Source organism: Euprymna scolopes, chromosome 11 (genome assembly GCF_053919585.1).
Source record: "Euprymna scolopes isolate OS-2025 chromosome 11, ASM5391958v1, whole genome shotgun sequence".
NCBI lineage: Eukaryota > Metazoa > Mollusca > Cephalopoda > Sepiida > Sepiolidae > Euprymna > Euprymna scolopes.
In genome coordinates, this window is record NC_136492.1 from 107,436,420 (window position 1) to 107,453,751 (window position 17,332).

General features: G+C 33.4%; 1 protein-coding gene across 15 annotated transcripts in view; it reads left to right on the forward strand.

Annotated features, from left to right (window-relative positions):
• Window positions 1-17,332, forward strand: part of LOC145288046 (CAP-Gly domain-containing linker protein 4-like) — a 205,712-nt gene that overhangs the window by 174,806 nt on the left and 13,574 nt on the right. For 8 of the 15 annotated variants that reach the window (XM_080136068.1, XM_080136077.1, XM_080136067.1 and 5 more), the window contains 4 exons: window positions 3,923-4,048; window positions 6,608-6,731; window positions 9,478-9,566; window positions 14,686-14,722. In XM_080136068.1, coding sequence (XP_079992194.1) covers window positions 3,923-4,048; window positions 6,608-6,731; window positions 9,478-9,566; window positions 14,686-14,722 — 376 coding nt within the window. Of the gene's footprint in view, window positions 1-2,304; window positions 2,332-3,922; window positions 4,049-6,607; window positions 6,732-9,477; window positions 9,567-14,685; window positions 14,723-17,332 lie in introns of all 15 variants that reach the window. The other 7 variants (XM_080136065.1, XM_080136066.1, XM_080136069.1 and 4 more) reach the window with 1 other exon arrangement.

Sequence of the window (17,332 nt, forward strand, 5' to 3'; positions counted from 1 at the left end):
TAATTGTTTGGACCTCTCTTTTTGCACCTGGTTCATCAGGTATATTTGCCAAGTAATTTATTTATGAGTTTGGTGCTCATATAATTATTGGAATGATAGAGATCTTCCTAAGATTCCAGTTCATTTTTATGTCATTGCATTTTGATGTATTGTTTTTTTTTTGTTGTCTATGGAGAAAATTTTACTATATCTTTTTTAGATTTTTCTGTTATAGGACATGTAGCTATCAACATGTCTTTGTGTGTATGTATTCTGTTTGATATATAAAATGAAGTCATTCTGTTTCTCAAAGTTTGTTATTGGTAGAAGTAAATCTGACAAATTAATATTTGATTCTACCTAGCCATTTTTTCTTTTTTTTTCTTCCACCATGTTCATTACAACAAATTTCAGTTCAATTTCTTAAAAAAATATTCAGAAAAATTGTAAGACATTTTTCAATAACTTAAGCAGCAGTGTCAGCTTAGAATGTTAAAAACATTTAGGTTTATCTATTTCAGCTATCAGTTAAACAATTATGTGTTTAAAATAAATATTGACCATCTGTCCATGTAAATAATTCTAGTATTAATTTTGAAAGCCTTAAACCAAATCTTGTGTAAATGTATTGCTGCTTATTACTAAAGATTATTATTTTTTTTTACCATTACTCATATTGCAATTTTCTTATGTTGTCATATTTATAATTATTGGTTCTTTCCCATATTGTATTTAATTATATGCTAGGTCATTGTCGCTCAGCATATGCACTGCTTGCTATCCACTGTTCTTCTCTATAATTTTTACTTTGTCCTTTTTCTCTACATATGTAGTCAAGTTATATCTTTTAAAAAAATTTCTTCACGTCTTACAGATTTTTTAAATGTTTTTCTAGCCTTTTGATATTTTTTTATATTCTTATATGCCTCCGTTCAATCTTGAAAGATAATGAGTACTCCCTGTAAGGGTGGTTACACATGTAATTGTAAGGGTTACACAATCCCCAACCACATCTCTCCTGAATCGGCACTGCTTGGGTCCAGTAGCAAGGAGCAGTCCAGGATGACTGAAAACAATGTCGAGATAAGCAGCACCTGGAATTTCCAAATGGTCACCCATTTTAGTACTGATCAAGCTCAACATTGCTTAACTTTGGTGATGTAACGGGAATTGCTGTGTCAACATGATTATGGTGTATGCAATATATATATACGGCATAATTACGGTGACACCTCGGAGTTAAGCAACGTTCAGCTTGGTCAGTACTAGAATGGGTGACTATTTGGGAATTACAAATGCTGTATGTGCTCTCTGCTTATCTTGGCATTGTTCCCAATCAGTCTTGGGCCTCTCCTTGCTACTGGACCTAAGCAATGCTGATTTAGGAGAGAGGTATGGTTGGGAAATGCACAACTTTTACCTCACAATTACACGTGCAGCTACTGTTATAGAGCCATCCATTGTCTCTTGAGACTAAATGGAGGCATCATATTCATGTTTACATCGTTGTCCATTTCCTCTTGATGCCTCTTGCTGTTAGTAAATATTAACTTTCTTCGATGTTGTAGGAATTGGATGATTTAATTTCTTTACATTGTCTGGTCGGAGTTGGAGTTATGGTATTTTCCAGTAAAAGTTGGTTTTCGCAGTATGGAAGCCCTGACGTTTTTATCAGTATGAGTTATTAACAAATTTAGGGCAGACAATTTTGTTTTGCTATTGATATATTCCGGAAAAGGATATATTTGTTTTAAGTAACTGAGTGGTTTTGGCTACGATAATTTAGTAATACAATCTAGTAAGTCACTTTAATGAATGTTTGTATACAGTTGTATCTGGTAATATGTTTAAGTTTTAGACTTTTGGTGTATCTTTAAACGTCTCTCCCAGGCTGCTATACCCATTTGTATTCATGGCTTACCTCAGCTAATCATAAGGAACCCAAGTTATGCGTCTCAATGATAAATTGTATAAATGCATGAATGGGGTTCACATGCATGGCCCAGTAATGCCTAAACATCCTCCTGATGAGGCGACAGTATGAATGTGTGATCTTCATATCAAAACAACATTGATGGTTTTAGTAATGTGGGACCTAATTCTATTTCTTCAAAGTAATCCATGCATACATTGGACAGTACTTGGATAATGATGATCCCATTACCAGGCTTTTTTCTTGTTAGATTTCATCATAAAGTAATTTGTTTCCACACAGAACTGATCAATTTATATGCTTGGAACTGTTTTTTGGTCGAATATATTCTTTCTTTCGTGTAGATAATGCTTATATTTGCTGTTTTTTTTTTTTTCTTTTCAATTTCAAAGAAACCAAAAACCTATTTTCTGATAATTGTAAGTCATATCCTGCCATACTTTTATGATTTCTTTATTAATTTGCTTATCATGCTTATTAATAGAAAAAATAAAACAATTAAGCTAGATTTCTTAAATATTAAAAAAAAAAACAGAATTCCTCCCGAATAATGCATAACTTGCTTTAGCTTAGTCAACTCATCATGATATAAATTAAGCTTCTAACTATTTTGCAATACACTTCATAGTAATAAATTGCATCAGCATCATTTTAATCTATTTTACTAGTGTTTGCAGGGCATCAAATCTTGCATTTTCTAATTTTATTAATACTTTTTTTCTGATATATGACTTTTGTTCATTCCATTATTTTTATATGCAAATTCAATGTTTAACAGGCAATTTGTTGAATGAGGTTATTTAAAATTTTAAATACAACAGTTATTTCAGATGTTAAATATGATTCCTAAAATATATAGTACTTTTGAATACCGTACAATATTTTTTAATAAAGTAGAATATTTAAAATAAAATACAATATTGTTTTAAAAAATCTTTGAATAAAGTACAATATTTTTTAATAAAATCATTTTCATATTATTACACATTGTTTATAAAATGTAAACGATTTGTCTTTCGATTTTTAAATGTAAAACTAAACACTTAAAACTAATCCTTAAATAAAAACTAATCTTTTAGCTTTTTTTTTTTGTTGTTTATTTCTTTCTTACTTCAACTAAATGAGTTCTCAACCAGTCAATATTTGCAGGTGAATAGTTTTTGTAACTCTTAAGACTTCTCGGCTGTACATTAGAAAATGAAGTGAAAACTGATTATCGATTTTAAAACTAGTTTCAATTAAAAAAACAAAAAAAAGTTATGCTTTCATTATCTTTTTAAATTGTGATTTAAAGTTTGGTGCATGTATACAAAAGGGGCCCCAAATTTTTAGCCTCTTTCTGATATCGGAAAAATTAGGTCACGTGGTAATAGCTAACTAATGTGATGTCATATAAAATGACATAGTTTCCTATTTTTTGATCTGTGCAGTTTTTTAATCACCCCTGATGGTAAATATCGAACAAAAATAAACTACAAAAAGTAAAAAAAATAAATAAATTAATAAAATAAACAATCTCCTCCATTTTTTTTTTTTTTTTTAAACAAATTAAAAGTTCTTTTTCTATTTTTTAATTAGTTACTTTTACTCGAACAGAAATAAACTAAAAAAAAGTAAAAAAAACATTTTAAGAATCTTTTAGCATTTATTACTATAGACAAACTGAAAAGCGGTAATCAAAGGCAATATAAGTTTCAAATAATAAGGGGGGGGGCGGAACAGTTCAAAGAATTTTTGAGAATTTATTACTATTGACTGAATAAATGCTATGTTAATTCAATACTATATTATTTGATGTGACACTGGTCAGTAAATATCATGTGACCTAACTTTTTCCATGATTAGAAAGAGGCTAGAAATTTGGGACCCATTTTTGTATACACGCATCAAAAGTTTATAATTGTTTAATGCCTCAAATATGTGAAATATTGTCGTGTCGATTTGGTGTTCTATTCATCTGATGAGAATGTCATTGTATTTATTTAAATGTTTGTTCTTATTCAATTTTAGGTCGGAGCAAGTCTACTGCTTCCTCTTCATCCGATGGCGGTGATATTGAAACTGGCGATAGAGTTATTGTTGCAGGACAAAGAAAAGGGACTGTACGATTCTCTGGAGAAGCTCAGTTTGCATTAGGTAATTTAAAAACAAAAATACAGAAAAATCTTTATGATGTAATTACTTCTTATGGAACAAAAAGATATTTCAAAAAATCACATAAATTGATAAAGTAGTTTTTTTTATGTAGAAATTAATTTTTTTTAAAGATTTTAAATGATTAACGGTAAATTGTAGCCTAAAAAAAAAAAAAAAAAAACCCTAAAAATTCTTGGAAGTTTGAATTATCTCCCTTTGCTCATTCAAGATTGTGGAATAAGACATTCCAGCATTGCTTCTTCATAAATTTTGATTTTTTTTTTTTTATAGTTAAATAAAAAATACCTGATTATTAGATTGGTGCGAAAATAATGTCGTTTTTTTTACTTGAAGTTGAACGTCAAAAAACGACATTATTTTTGCACCAACCCAATAATTTGCATGATTTTTGGAATATGATATTTTCGTTCCATCCACATCATACAGGTTTTTTCTTTATTTTGTGTTTGAATGTAGAAGGAATCCTACACAAGAACCAAAGAAACTGCTATATTCAATTCACATACCGTGTTTCTGTAAGATAAAGCAGACATTAAGATGTAAAAAATAAATGCAAATAAGAGACAATGTCCAATACACTCAAGGTCTTGTTTAGTGAAATTAAAAAGAATGAATGATATAGTCAATGCATTATTTTAATATAGAATTTCAAATTTGCTTAAACAAGAAATTTTACACAAATTTTATTTAATGATATAACTTTTTCAAATGATCATTGCAGAATAATAAAATATAATGTCAAGATTCTTGATTGCAACCTTATCAAATATATATGTATATAGATATATAAATACCCATTCACATACACTTTTCACGATAAAGCTAGAACCCAGAATTAGATAGAATCGAGCAATTGCATCGACAACCGACAACGCCAGACCCATAGCCAATGGATTGCGCTGTGGTCCATATGGTTAAGTCGTCAGTATTGCACACTTCATGCGTACGATGACCTGGGTTCACGCCTATGTCGGAGCACATCACTGGTGAGATGCAGTATATCAAAACCCACTTTGGGTCTGGCGTTGTCCATTGTCGATGCAATTGCTTGATTCTATCTAATTCTGGGTTCTAGCTTTATCGTGAAAAGTGTATGTGAACGGGTATTTATATATATCTATCTATAATCTCCTCTTAATATCTAATATATATATATAATAATATCGATAGTGACATGTATAGGCCTCACTACATTGGTATGACAATGTTACGATCTGTAAGGATTAATGATTAAGATCTTGTTAGGCAAAAAAAAAGTCTGTCTTTTCCTTTCAGTGTTTATATACTAGACAGGAGAGAACTTGAATGCCTACTAGAAAATTTTCTCGAATTTCTAAGGTTTCTCTGTACAGGGGTTTATTAGGAAAATCTGGCATGATTATACTTTTCCCTACAAATAAACCCTGACCAAATATTCAAAATAGTATAATATTTGTGGTTCAAATATAATTTCCTCGGTATGACTAACCAACACAGGCTTTTACAGGGAATGGTGCATCTTCTCCAAGTGATATTACTTTGAGTAACAGCACAAAGCTGGATACACTATCAGACGCAAGAAATTCTGGTCCTGGAATCTAGTAAAACCATATAATTTTGAATATTTGGTCAGGGTTTATTTGTAGGGAAAAGTATAATCATGCCAGATTTTCCTAATAAACCCCTGTACAGAGAAACCTTAGAAATTCGAGAAAATTTTCTAGTAGGCATTCAAGTTCTCTCCTGTCTAGTATATAAACACTGAAAGGAAAAGACAGACTTTTTTTTTGCCTAACAGGATCGAGAAAGATGTATATATTTGATTTTTACTTATATGACCACAATCAAGGCATAATCCTCTGTGACATAAGTGACTACTGTGAATTAAAAGCCAGATTTATAGGGGCATTTCAAGTGGCGAGTGGTGCAGTAAGATGTTTGTTCACATAACATTTACACTTTTGCATGTTGACATAGTTAGAGAAACAGGGAGCAAAGATGGAATTCCAAAGGCATGTGGTTCAAGGAAAGAAACTTAATGTAGAAAGTTTTCCAGCATCTGGCGGCATCTACAGTGAAGAGGTGGGATTTTGCTGTTAGTCTGATTGGTCAGAGATATTTTTGTTGAGGAAGTGGCTGGGGAGTACAATTACAGTAAGTTGGCGCATGTTTCATTGAAATACTTGTAAAACAACTTATTAGATCAGAGCCTTTTTTGCATCTTATCCAAAAAGGAGAGACGAGTGATTTTGTACACCAGCCTAGATGTGACAACGATACTCCATGCATGGGCAAATGGTGCTTTATAGAGGTTTAGATTTATGGCAGGTGTGAGAAGTTTTCTAGTCTGGTCGAGGGAGCCTACATTTTCTTTTTTTCTGATGGACATTTGTTTGTATCTTTACTGCTTTTAAAAACTTATTCCTGTAACTTGTAAATAGAACCGAACATGAACTATTAAAATTTTATTTTAACTTCCAATTTTAATTTATTTGCAGCAATCATGTTTTAATTTTTTTTTTTTTTTTTTTTAATGTTTTCATTGTGCTTCTTTCATAGGATGGTGGTATGGAGTAGAACTTGACCGTCCTGTAGGAAAGAATGATGGGTCTGTCAATGGTATCCGTTATTTCACTTGTAAGTCTAAATATGGAGTGTTTGCACCACCGTCAAGAGTTCAGAAGTAAGTGATTTTTGTTTGTTTAACTGTTATCTTGAATCATGGAATCGGATATTAATATGTGATTAGTGAATATAACTTGTGCAAAAGTAATATTATATTATGCCAAAGTTATTTAAAAATTATTCCAAAGAATCTTGGTTATAGCTACACTATAATAGCAAAATTCGAAGTTTTTATAATGAATTTCAAGGCAAATCAAATGGTCTCTACTTAATTGTCATGTTACAGTAATGAATATGTCCAAAAATTATGAAAAACGATAAGGTAAAAAAAATATTAAAGAAAACATTTTTTGATGAAAATTAGTGAAAATTTGGGTAAAAAATACAGAAGAGTTCCAAGGGGAGATACATAGTGTATAACTATTGCTAATTTGTTAAATAAATTATTCGTTAACAATCTTAAATATGAGCATAATTGAGTTACTTCCCTTGTTATGTCAATATGGCGAGGTTTTTTTTATAAAGATCAAAATGTTTTTTTTTAACTAATGCGGTAATATTTAAGTACTTCTGACATGTCAGTTAAGTAGATATCATTGTTTTTAGTTGAAATTAACACAAAAGGTCAGTAGATACCATTGTTTTTTTTTTTTTTTTTTAATCAAATTTTTCCGTTTTCCAAATTTCATTATTATCATGAAGTTGCATCGAATCTTGAGCTATATAGTTTTTACAAAAGACATACATATACTATTTTAAACATTTATTCTTTAAGTTTCAGTTGATGGTGTTCTTTCTATTTTTTTTTTTTTTTATTTCTGTTGCAATTTCTCTGTGGTTGATTAGCATTCATAGTTTATGTAGGTTGGTTTCCATATTTGGGGATTTTCCTTAAGATCTCAACTGTTTTCATTATTGCCATCTGTTGTATTGTCTCAAACTTCTCTTTCCATTGATTTTTCACTGACAAAGGCTATTGGCATTCCCGGGGATTGGGATGTCAAAATGCCTTCTCATGGTCTCAGTGTTCTCCACACTCATCCTGTTGAGGTCTGGTTAGCTTACCCTACTCGATCCTTCCATCCTCCTTGACCCTTCATGTCTATTTTATGTGGTATCAACCTATACTGATGCTATTTCTGGTGGGGAGCAGGTAAGACAGTTTATAAAATTTCTTTCAGTTTCAGTTCTCTTGGTTTCATGTAGTGTTCCTTTCCTGTTTTTGTTTTACTTCTGTTGCAGTTTGCATGCAATCGGTTAGTGTTTGTAGTTTATGTGGATTAGTTTTCATATTCAAGGGTTTTTCTTAAGATTTCAATTATTTTAAGCATATTATTATTATTATTTTGTTCAATTTTTATTTCAAATGACAGCATCACCTGATTATGTGGGTTCATTTAAGGATTTTCTGTAATATTTCAGTTTTTATCATTAGTGATATATATTGTACAGTAACAATCCTCCTCTTGATTCCAATTTCTCTCAGCCTTTTCTTTCAGTTTTTTTTCAGAACTGTCCCTAGTGTTTTCATAATTATTGGTATTATAATAACTTTTTTCTATGTTTCATATTTTTTTCAGCTCTCTATCAAGTTTCATGTGTTTGCATAGTTTTTTTGCCTCCTTGATCTTTGACCTGTAATCTGCTGTAACAGTGAAATTAATAATTTCACAGGTTTTTCCTTTCTTGTTGATTATCATCATGCTCAGTCTCCTTGTTTTGGTACAATTGTCCATTTTTACTTTCATGCCCGAGATGATTTTATGATTTCATTTTCCATCATCCCATTTTGTATGTGTACCATTGGTCTGCATGTTCAAAGTGCAGACGTTTGCATTGTTCCCAGTGGATTGCCTTCCCTACATAGTTGTATTCATTTTTGTATTCCTTTAATTTGATATTTACTTGTGTGCTTTTTGATGTGATTTACTGTTTCATCTCTTTGATCACAGAGTCTGCATTTATTGTTTTCTTGGATTTTATCTATTTTGATCTTTATATAGTTTGTTCTGATTGCATTATTTTGTGTGACTATTTTTCTGAAGTGCCTGAATAATCCAATATTATATTAGTTATTTTCTATTTTAAATTATAAAAACCAAATTGAACTATTTTTAAAGTCAAGGATTCCTTTTCTATCAGCAAACCAAGCCTTCAAAAATAAGTAAAACATTTTTTCTTTCCTTGTAAATGATTTTTCTTTTTATCATTAGTATGAGAATTTTTTCATTTTATGGAAGAAAATCCAATAATTCTGATAAAATCTTCTTTAAAAGTGGTTTTAAAAGATTTTGAAAACTTTTAAAATGGCTATATATGCATGAACAGATATTTCTTCCTCCGGATGCAACCTGGATCCTGGATGGATTGGGCCGACTTGCCCAAAAGGAGGAAGTTTCTTTGGAATATCAAATTCACAAGCAGTTCCCAATTGCATATGTATTCCACTCGGGCGAAATGATTTTATTGACGTTAGTTTTTGCAATTTTTTTTTTTTTTTGCATGGAGTTATTGCTAGTCTCCACATACAGCACAAATATTTCTAAATAATCCTCCATCTGGTATTGACCAGGCTCAACATTGCTTAACTTCAGTGATCTAAAAAGTACTGGTGTGACAATGTGATTTTGTTGTATATAAATTTTGTTGAATTATAATCAGATGTTTTGTTTATTTGTTGTTTTATTCATATTGATTTGATTGTTGAACTTTTAAAAACATAATTATTATAAATACGTTCCTTGGTTATTGCATTTAAATTGTGCAAAGCCTGATGTTATTGAATCGTTCTGTTTTTTTCTTAGACTTGGAGAGAAAAAATTCAGTTCATCGGAATCATTAGATACAATTAGTTGGGGAGCCGTTTCCGAAAAGAATGAGAAGCGACTATCAAGTAAGTACTTTTTTTTACAATTTTTACCCTTTATTTACTTCAACATACTAAGCGTAATTGCCACTTGGATGTAAAGGGCTACTGTATGGGGCCATGTCTACGGGGGCACTATGTTAGGGAGTTCAGCAACATTTAAATTTATGCATGTTGGTACAGTGAGGAAAGCAGGAGACAATAAGGGAATTCCAAAGTTAACAGTTTGAAGTAAGAAACTATTGGAGTAGAAGGCGTTCCGACATCTAACGACCGCTACAGTTAATGCGATGAGATTTTGCTGCTTGCCGTGTTTGTCGAGGGCACAATTGCTGTGAGTTCATCAGAGCACATTCCATTAAAGTACTTGTAAAACAGGCAGAGGACGGTAATATTGCAGTTATAGGACAGAGATTGGAGTTTGGTTGATCGTCTTTGGTATGCATTTTGAACCTTGAAGAGACTAGTTGATGTGCCAGCAATACTTATTGCATGGTGGATGGTGGTTTTGTAGAGATACAGGATACTATCAAGTATGAGTAGTTTTCTAGCATGGTAAAGGGAGCCCACATTCTTTGCAATGGCCTTATCTTTTCAATAAACCTTTCTTTTCATATACATTGAACTTTTTTTTTATTCTTTCTTAAATTATATTAGTGAAATACTTTCATTCGTGACCGACCCTGTTTGGCAAAAATGGTAGTCATATTCAGATTGTTATGGTTGATGAGCGCAATCATAACCTTCAATGAGAACATTGTTCTCTCCTCTTCCTTTAGCTTATTTTCTTCTTTTTCATTGAGTATATAATGGTCAACCCTGAGCATTGTAATTTCTGTGATAGTGATCTACTTTCACGATGGCTTGAGCTTGGTTGTTGCATTTTTCAGGTTGGCTTTCAGATCTTAAGATCTCTTCTAGCCTTCTTGACTGCATTTTTATTTTCTAAACTGAGCATAAAAGAATTGCATTTAGTAGAGAGTCCAGCATCCTGAAAACATAACTGTTCATCTGAACATATTTCTTAATAACGATGGCTTCAATGCTGCTGGTTTGGCCTGTTGAAAGATGTTGAGTTTTGTATGGTATTCATTCTAGAAGATACTCCTTAAGATGCATTAATAGTTATATTTTCCAATGCTTTGAGGTGATTGCTGTAATATGTCATCTAGGTGCTTGAGACATAGAGAAATATGAGGAGTACAACAGGTTTATAAATGGCCATTTTTGTAGTATCCGGCTGGATGTTTCTACCTTGAAAGCATCGATTTGAAAGCAATTGTAGGTGACTCAAGCACATTTCAGTCAATATTTAATTTCATTTTGGATGTTTGTTTTTTTTTTTTTTTACAAAGGAGTCACCACTTATCCAGGCCACAGACCACTCGAGGATAAGAGTTAATGAGTGTACAGTGGTCAAAGGGAACATGTTGTAATAATTGTTAGTAGTGCAAACTTGGTAAATTGGATTACTTAAGGGGATGGCTCATCAAGAACTTGTTCAGGTTGGACTTGAAGATGACCATATTGTAGTCAATTGGAAAGCAGGAAAATGGAACAGAGTTCCATAGGCATGCAGTTCTAATGTTAAATAAGAAATCACTTCCAAGATATGGAAAATGCTCAACATTCTCTAGGACATTGTTTTCAATGATGAGAGATTTAAAGCCCATGTGTATGTCCTGTAGAAAATCTCCACTCTTGGAGTGAGGTCTTTCTTGATCATATAGGTGATGACTACGACATACATTATGAATGATCAAGATAATGACAGAATCTTGTTTGACACCTGATTTAACTAGGAGGGGTTTACTTTCTTGTTGGAAGAGCAAACTGTGGCATTCATACCCTTATGAAAGAGTTTGAGGATCTTGATGAACTCATCTGAACATTGAAAATAGCAATGTTTTTTTTTTAAAGCAGTTCTTTTAGGACCAAATTGAAAGCCTTGGTAAGGTTGATTAAGGCCATGCACAGGAATGGAGGTGAAAGACGGCAAAAAAAAGGGCGTATGTAAAAATGGGGAAGTGAAAAATAGACAGAAAGAAAGAGATAGAGAGGTAGAAGTGTTAATATATATATGTTGTACACACTTTTTAACCTCTTCTAAATATGGAGGAATATAAGAAGGCTATAGCAATGCAGGGAACCGGCTGTTGTTGTATTGGCGTGACATATGAACAAAATTGGACAAACGAAAGAAGGTCTTATTTATTTTATTTTATTTAATTTTGTATATCTATTTATTTTTCAAGATCATCACAATACAAATCAGTAAATATGAACTTATTGTTTGATATAACCGCGATGGTGGAGGGCTTAATATTTCGAGAATATTATTTCTTTTTCAAAAAGAAAGGGACTAAAGAATGTCCTTAAAAAAAGAAAAACATTGAATATCGTAAAGCGGAACTGAAGATGGGAATAGGTCAGTTGTAAATCAGAAATAGGATTTATGCATAAGGTTTTTTTTATTTCTTATCTTACCTCTTCTATTTTTTAATGGCCTTGGACAAATGCATTTTTCTAGAAGTTAATGTAATGGAAAAGATCATATCTAAGGACAGTGTTAGTGAGTTGGGAGAGCAATAAAGTTGCTGTCATAATTTGCGAATCTTAAAATAGCTTGCAATGTTGATACTCTTGTAGGAGGAGATATTTTTATTGCTATATATATATATATATATATATATTCCGTGTTATATTTTTATATTATATATATATATATATATATATATATATATATATATATATATATATAATATAAAAGTATAACACGGAAATTACATAATTGTCGATGCAATAATTTATTTCAACCTTATGGTATTTTCAAGCATCTAAACTAGACAATTACATTTTTGATACTGAGATAAATAAAGAAAAAGAATCGGGCCCCGACTGTCAAAAACCAGAGGGGGTGGTAGTAGCAATCCACTTAATAGAAAAATAATAATAATAATAATAATAAAGTGGATTGCTACTACCACCCCCTCTGGTTTTTGATGGTCGGGGCCCGATTCTTTTTCTTTCTTTATTTCAATATCAAAAATGTAATTGTCTAGTTTAGATGCTTGAAAATACCATAAGGTTGAAATAAATTATTGCATCGACAATTATATAATTTCCGTGTTATATTTTTATTGCTCTGTTTACCACATTGAGCTCTCATACCCGGATTTCCTCCTGGAATTATTTCATTATAACACTATATATATATATATATATATATATATATATATATATATATATATATATATATATATATAATGTGTGTGTAAACAAAAAAAAAAAAAAGGATCAAAATCAAACCAAGTCACACAGACATTTATTCCAAAAAGTTCTCATTGCTTTTTGGAATAAATATGGTTGTGTGACTTGGTTTGTTTCTTTTTTTTTATCTCTCTATCTTGTCTGAATACTATTTCCATTATTCTCATCATTCATATATATATATATATATCTGTGTGTTGTTTGTCAGAAAGAACCCCAGCAAAGTGCTTGATTATAGAGGAAAAAATGTTCAATATAAGAACATATTTATTTTAAAAATTTTACAGAAGGTCAGAAAAACATTGGTTCTGCAAATTTTAAATCAAATATAGGGTGACTAGTTTATGTTAGAGAAATATTGGATTCTCTGCAGTCTCTGTTTTATCTTTTCTTTCAGGAATGTGAATGAAATGTGTATATATATTTATTTTATTGGCAAGGACTCATGGCAAAACAGATATAATCAGCAACAATCAGTTCTGTCACAGTCTCCAGGAGGTTTAAGGATCAATCCTCAGTACAGGCGATATAAGAATGCAACATAACTAAAGAAATGGCAAGAACACTAGAGGATGACCTCCAATCTGTAGTGGAATGGGGACAAAAATGGATGGTCACATTCAATGCTGCCAAGATTAAACTGGTTTCCTTCAATAATTACAATAAACTTTCTCTGCCACCAATAGCAATGGCCAGTGACTCCCTATCTGAGAGTACATCTTTCAAACTGCTTGGCCTAAAGTTCACAGGAAACATGAGTTGGAACAATTACATTGAAAACATTGCCAGGGCCGCTGCAAAGAAGGTAGGCTCTCTCTACTGTGCTAGAAAACGACTGACACCTGAAAGTATCCTGTACCTCTATAAGGCAACCATTCGCCCATGTATGGAGTATTGCTGCCACATTTGGGCTGGTGCGTCTGCTACTAGTCTCTCGCTCCTAGACAAGGTTCAAAAGAGAGTCAACAATCTGATAGGCCCTGAACTGGCATCTAAGCTTCAGCCTCTGTCCCATCGACGAAATGTTGCATCCCTTGCCTGTTCTACAAGTATTTTAATGGTGAATGCTCTGACGAACTGCAGACACTTGTGCCCCCACAACGTAGACACCCTTCGACCAACCCGACAGGCAGCTAAATTCCACCCCCACGCAGTAGAGATCCCTAGATGTAAAATATCTTTCTACTCTGGTAGTTTCTTCCCCAGAACCACTAGACTCTGGAATTCCATTCCAAGTCCCTGCTTCCCCAACAGTACTGACATGCAGAAGTTCAAGTGTAACGTGAACCGACATCTTGCTGCCCAAATCCCAACATAGTATCCCAGTAGTTGCTGCCCCTGGTAGTACCCCCTACACCAAAGTGGCAATGTGCCTTGTTTGAGGTGAAAATGTAATTTAAAAAAAAAAAAAAAAAAAATTATAAATTACTTAACATTTCTACCTATTCATGGATGACTGAATTAAAATAAATTAACCTCATAGATTAAATGCATGGTTCTATTTAGAATTTAGTACAGATTCCAGAGTTTTAGAAATCACACTTGAAAAAGGTCAGAGACTACATTAAAAGGTTTTGAGAATAATATCAACAATGAGAATGGTAATTGAAATAATCTGAATAATGAACTCTCGGCTCCAAAATTTCCAAACATAATTATATATTTATAATTTATTTATTATATAATTATCTACTATTCCTTTCAAATGCATTCAGATTCTAAATTTTGTTTCATTGATTTGAAATTATTTTAAGATATCTGATATAAAATGTTGCTTCCATTATTGAAGAGGTTACAGTTTCTTAGAACCATTGAATTATTGCTAACCATTAAGCAGAGCTTGTTATTGTGTTAACCAAGTTGATCCTTCTTCTAGGTTTTGGTGGCGGTAGAACACGGACTCCCACAAAACAGTGAGTATACACTTCCTTTTTTGGATCATTTTTGTTGCTCGAAATTCAAAGAAAATCTAAATATCATTTTTTTTTTTAGTATAATAATAATAATAATAATAATAATATATAGAAAAGTGACATTACCTGTCTGTTTGTGTCTACAAAACTCCTATGTCAATTTTTGGTCTACAGATTTGAAACTTGATACATAGGGGATTTGGTCCTATGGGACAATTTCGATTTGGTCTTTAACCAATAAAAACAGCTGATGGGAGGGTTAAAAGATTTAAAAAATTGGACTTGGCAGGTGTAAGTCAACTTAACATGCTTCTGTATGAATGCGCAAATATGTATTAATAGGTTAAACAATCTAATTTAAAAAAAAAATTTATATGCATATAGATGTAGGTCAGACGGTAACAACTAAGGCTGAGAGCGCTAAATGTTTTGGTTTTGATAGCACCCAAGTCATATCTTTTTTTACTCTTGTAAATCACTACTATGTATTGGGTACAGGTGTGTGTGTGTATAGAAACACAGGGCACTGTGATGCGTCTAGTGCAGCAGCGTTAGTGCTAAGTTCTTGCTTGCATGCTTTTCACTTCCAGCTCCTGCTGCTGGCTAGCCTTTCGGTGAATAAGAAGCAGAATGCGTAAGCCTTCTCTGCCAGTATAATTAGCCTCTCCAGTGTTAAGACCTCTGACATGCCTCCTTGTGGCCACACATGGATACTGGTACCTTGCAGCAACAGGCTAAATGTCAGGGGATCTCGGAGCAGCAGGGGGCCCCCAGAGGTGCTATGCCACCAACGTATGGACACGCCCTGACACACCACCAACCCCTGCTCTGCTGTCTTGGCTGGGATAAGGCTCTGACTTTTATATCCCAATAGCCAGACAAACTGGTTATGAGGCGGTTAACAAACAAACAAACTTTTCTTTTCTGGCTGTCTGTTGTTTTTCTCTGATATCGCACGTCACCCCCACAAGTTCCGCGAAGGAATGTTTGGAAGCCAGTGTATGGGTTTCTTCCTGGCAAGTTGATGCCCACCCTAAGCAAATTCATGTGCCAATGGCTTTTCCTTCTTTCCTCTGGTTTGATTTTATCTCTCTTCTGCTTAATAATCTCTTTCTTCTATAACAAGACCAGCGGCGACGGGACAGGGCGAAGGGAACAGGTTTTGGTGAAACTCGGCGCTCCTAGTCTGGACCTGTATGCTCGCAGTGGACGTGTGATGGTCACCCTCTCTTGGAACTGTGGCTATCCGGAGGTTTGGTCCTGCGTCTATGACTGGGCGGGCCTATTGAGGACAACCACTGCCCAGCCAGAATAGTGAAGGCCGTAGAAAATGTAGGCTAAAAATCGGCGGTCACAACTGTGCCTGACTAGAAAGGTGCATCCAGTGGGACATCCTATTTTGCGGTCAAAATCAGAAAAATTCAAGAAACAAATCCGCATATCTAATCTTTGGTGCATGGAACATGAGAACTCTGCTAGACCTCAATGACACGGACAGACCAGCATGATGAACTGCCCTGGTTTCAAAGGAACTTGCGGCTCTTAATGTGGACATTGGTGCACTTAGCGAGACCCAACTCTCAGAGGAGGGTAAGCTGGAAGAAAAGTGCTCAGGATACACTTTCTTTTGGAAGGGAAGGGATAAAGATGAAAAATTAATACACGGAGTTGGCTTTGCTATAAAGTCACATATCGTGCATGATTATCAGCTCACACCAACAGCTTTAAATGAGAGACCTATGTCTCTTGGAGTCCCACTGCCTTCTGATAACTTCATTATTGTCATCTTGGCATATGCACCAACCCTAGAGGCTGACAGTGAAGTGAAACGAGAATTCTACCAGCAGTTTAGCAAGCTTATAACCAGAGCCCCCCCACGCGACAAATTAATGCTGTTGGGCGACTTTAACGCAAGAGTGGGATAGACCATAGACTCTGGAACTCTGTCATTAGGAAGCATGGACTTGGTAAATGCAACTCAAACGGCCGCCTGCTGTTAGGACTTTACTCAGAGTTTGAGTTATTCATTACCAACACTCAGTTCCAGCTCCCAAATAGATTTAAGACCACGTGGAAACATCCTTGATTTCAGCATTGGCACTTTCATCATCCGTCAGAAAGATAAAAAGAATATCCACATTACTAAATCAACACTCAGTGTAGATGACTGTTGGACTGACCACCGTCTGGTCATCACATGTGCTAAATATACCACCAAAAAGAAGCTCAAATTTTATTTAAAACAACAACTTCGGAAAATAAAATATAACCTAAAACTTCACCTAACATTGGTAAAACAAAATACTAACACATCATCGAACAACAACTTTGTATAAACCCAACCAATTCTTGCGACCTGGAAAAAGAATGGTTGTCAATCAGTAAGATCATTAATGAATCATCCAAAGTCACAGTCGGTTTAAAGAAAAAGAAAAATCAAGACTGGTTTGATGAAAACTGTGCTGAAATTAATCTACTCATTCAAAAAAAAAGATAAATGCTCTTTATGCTCATGAACAAGACCCTCGAAACCAGCATAAGACCAATATCTACAGAAACTGCAAAAAACAGTGTCAATCAAGATTATGGGAACTAGAAAACAAATGGTAG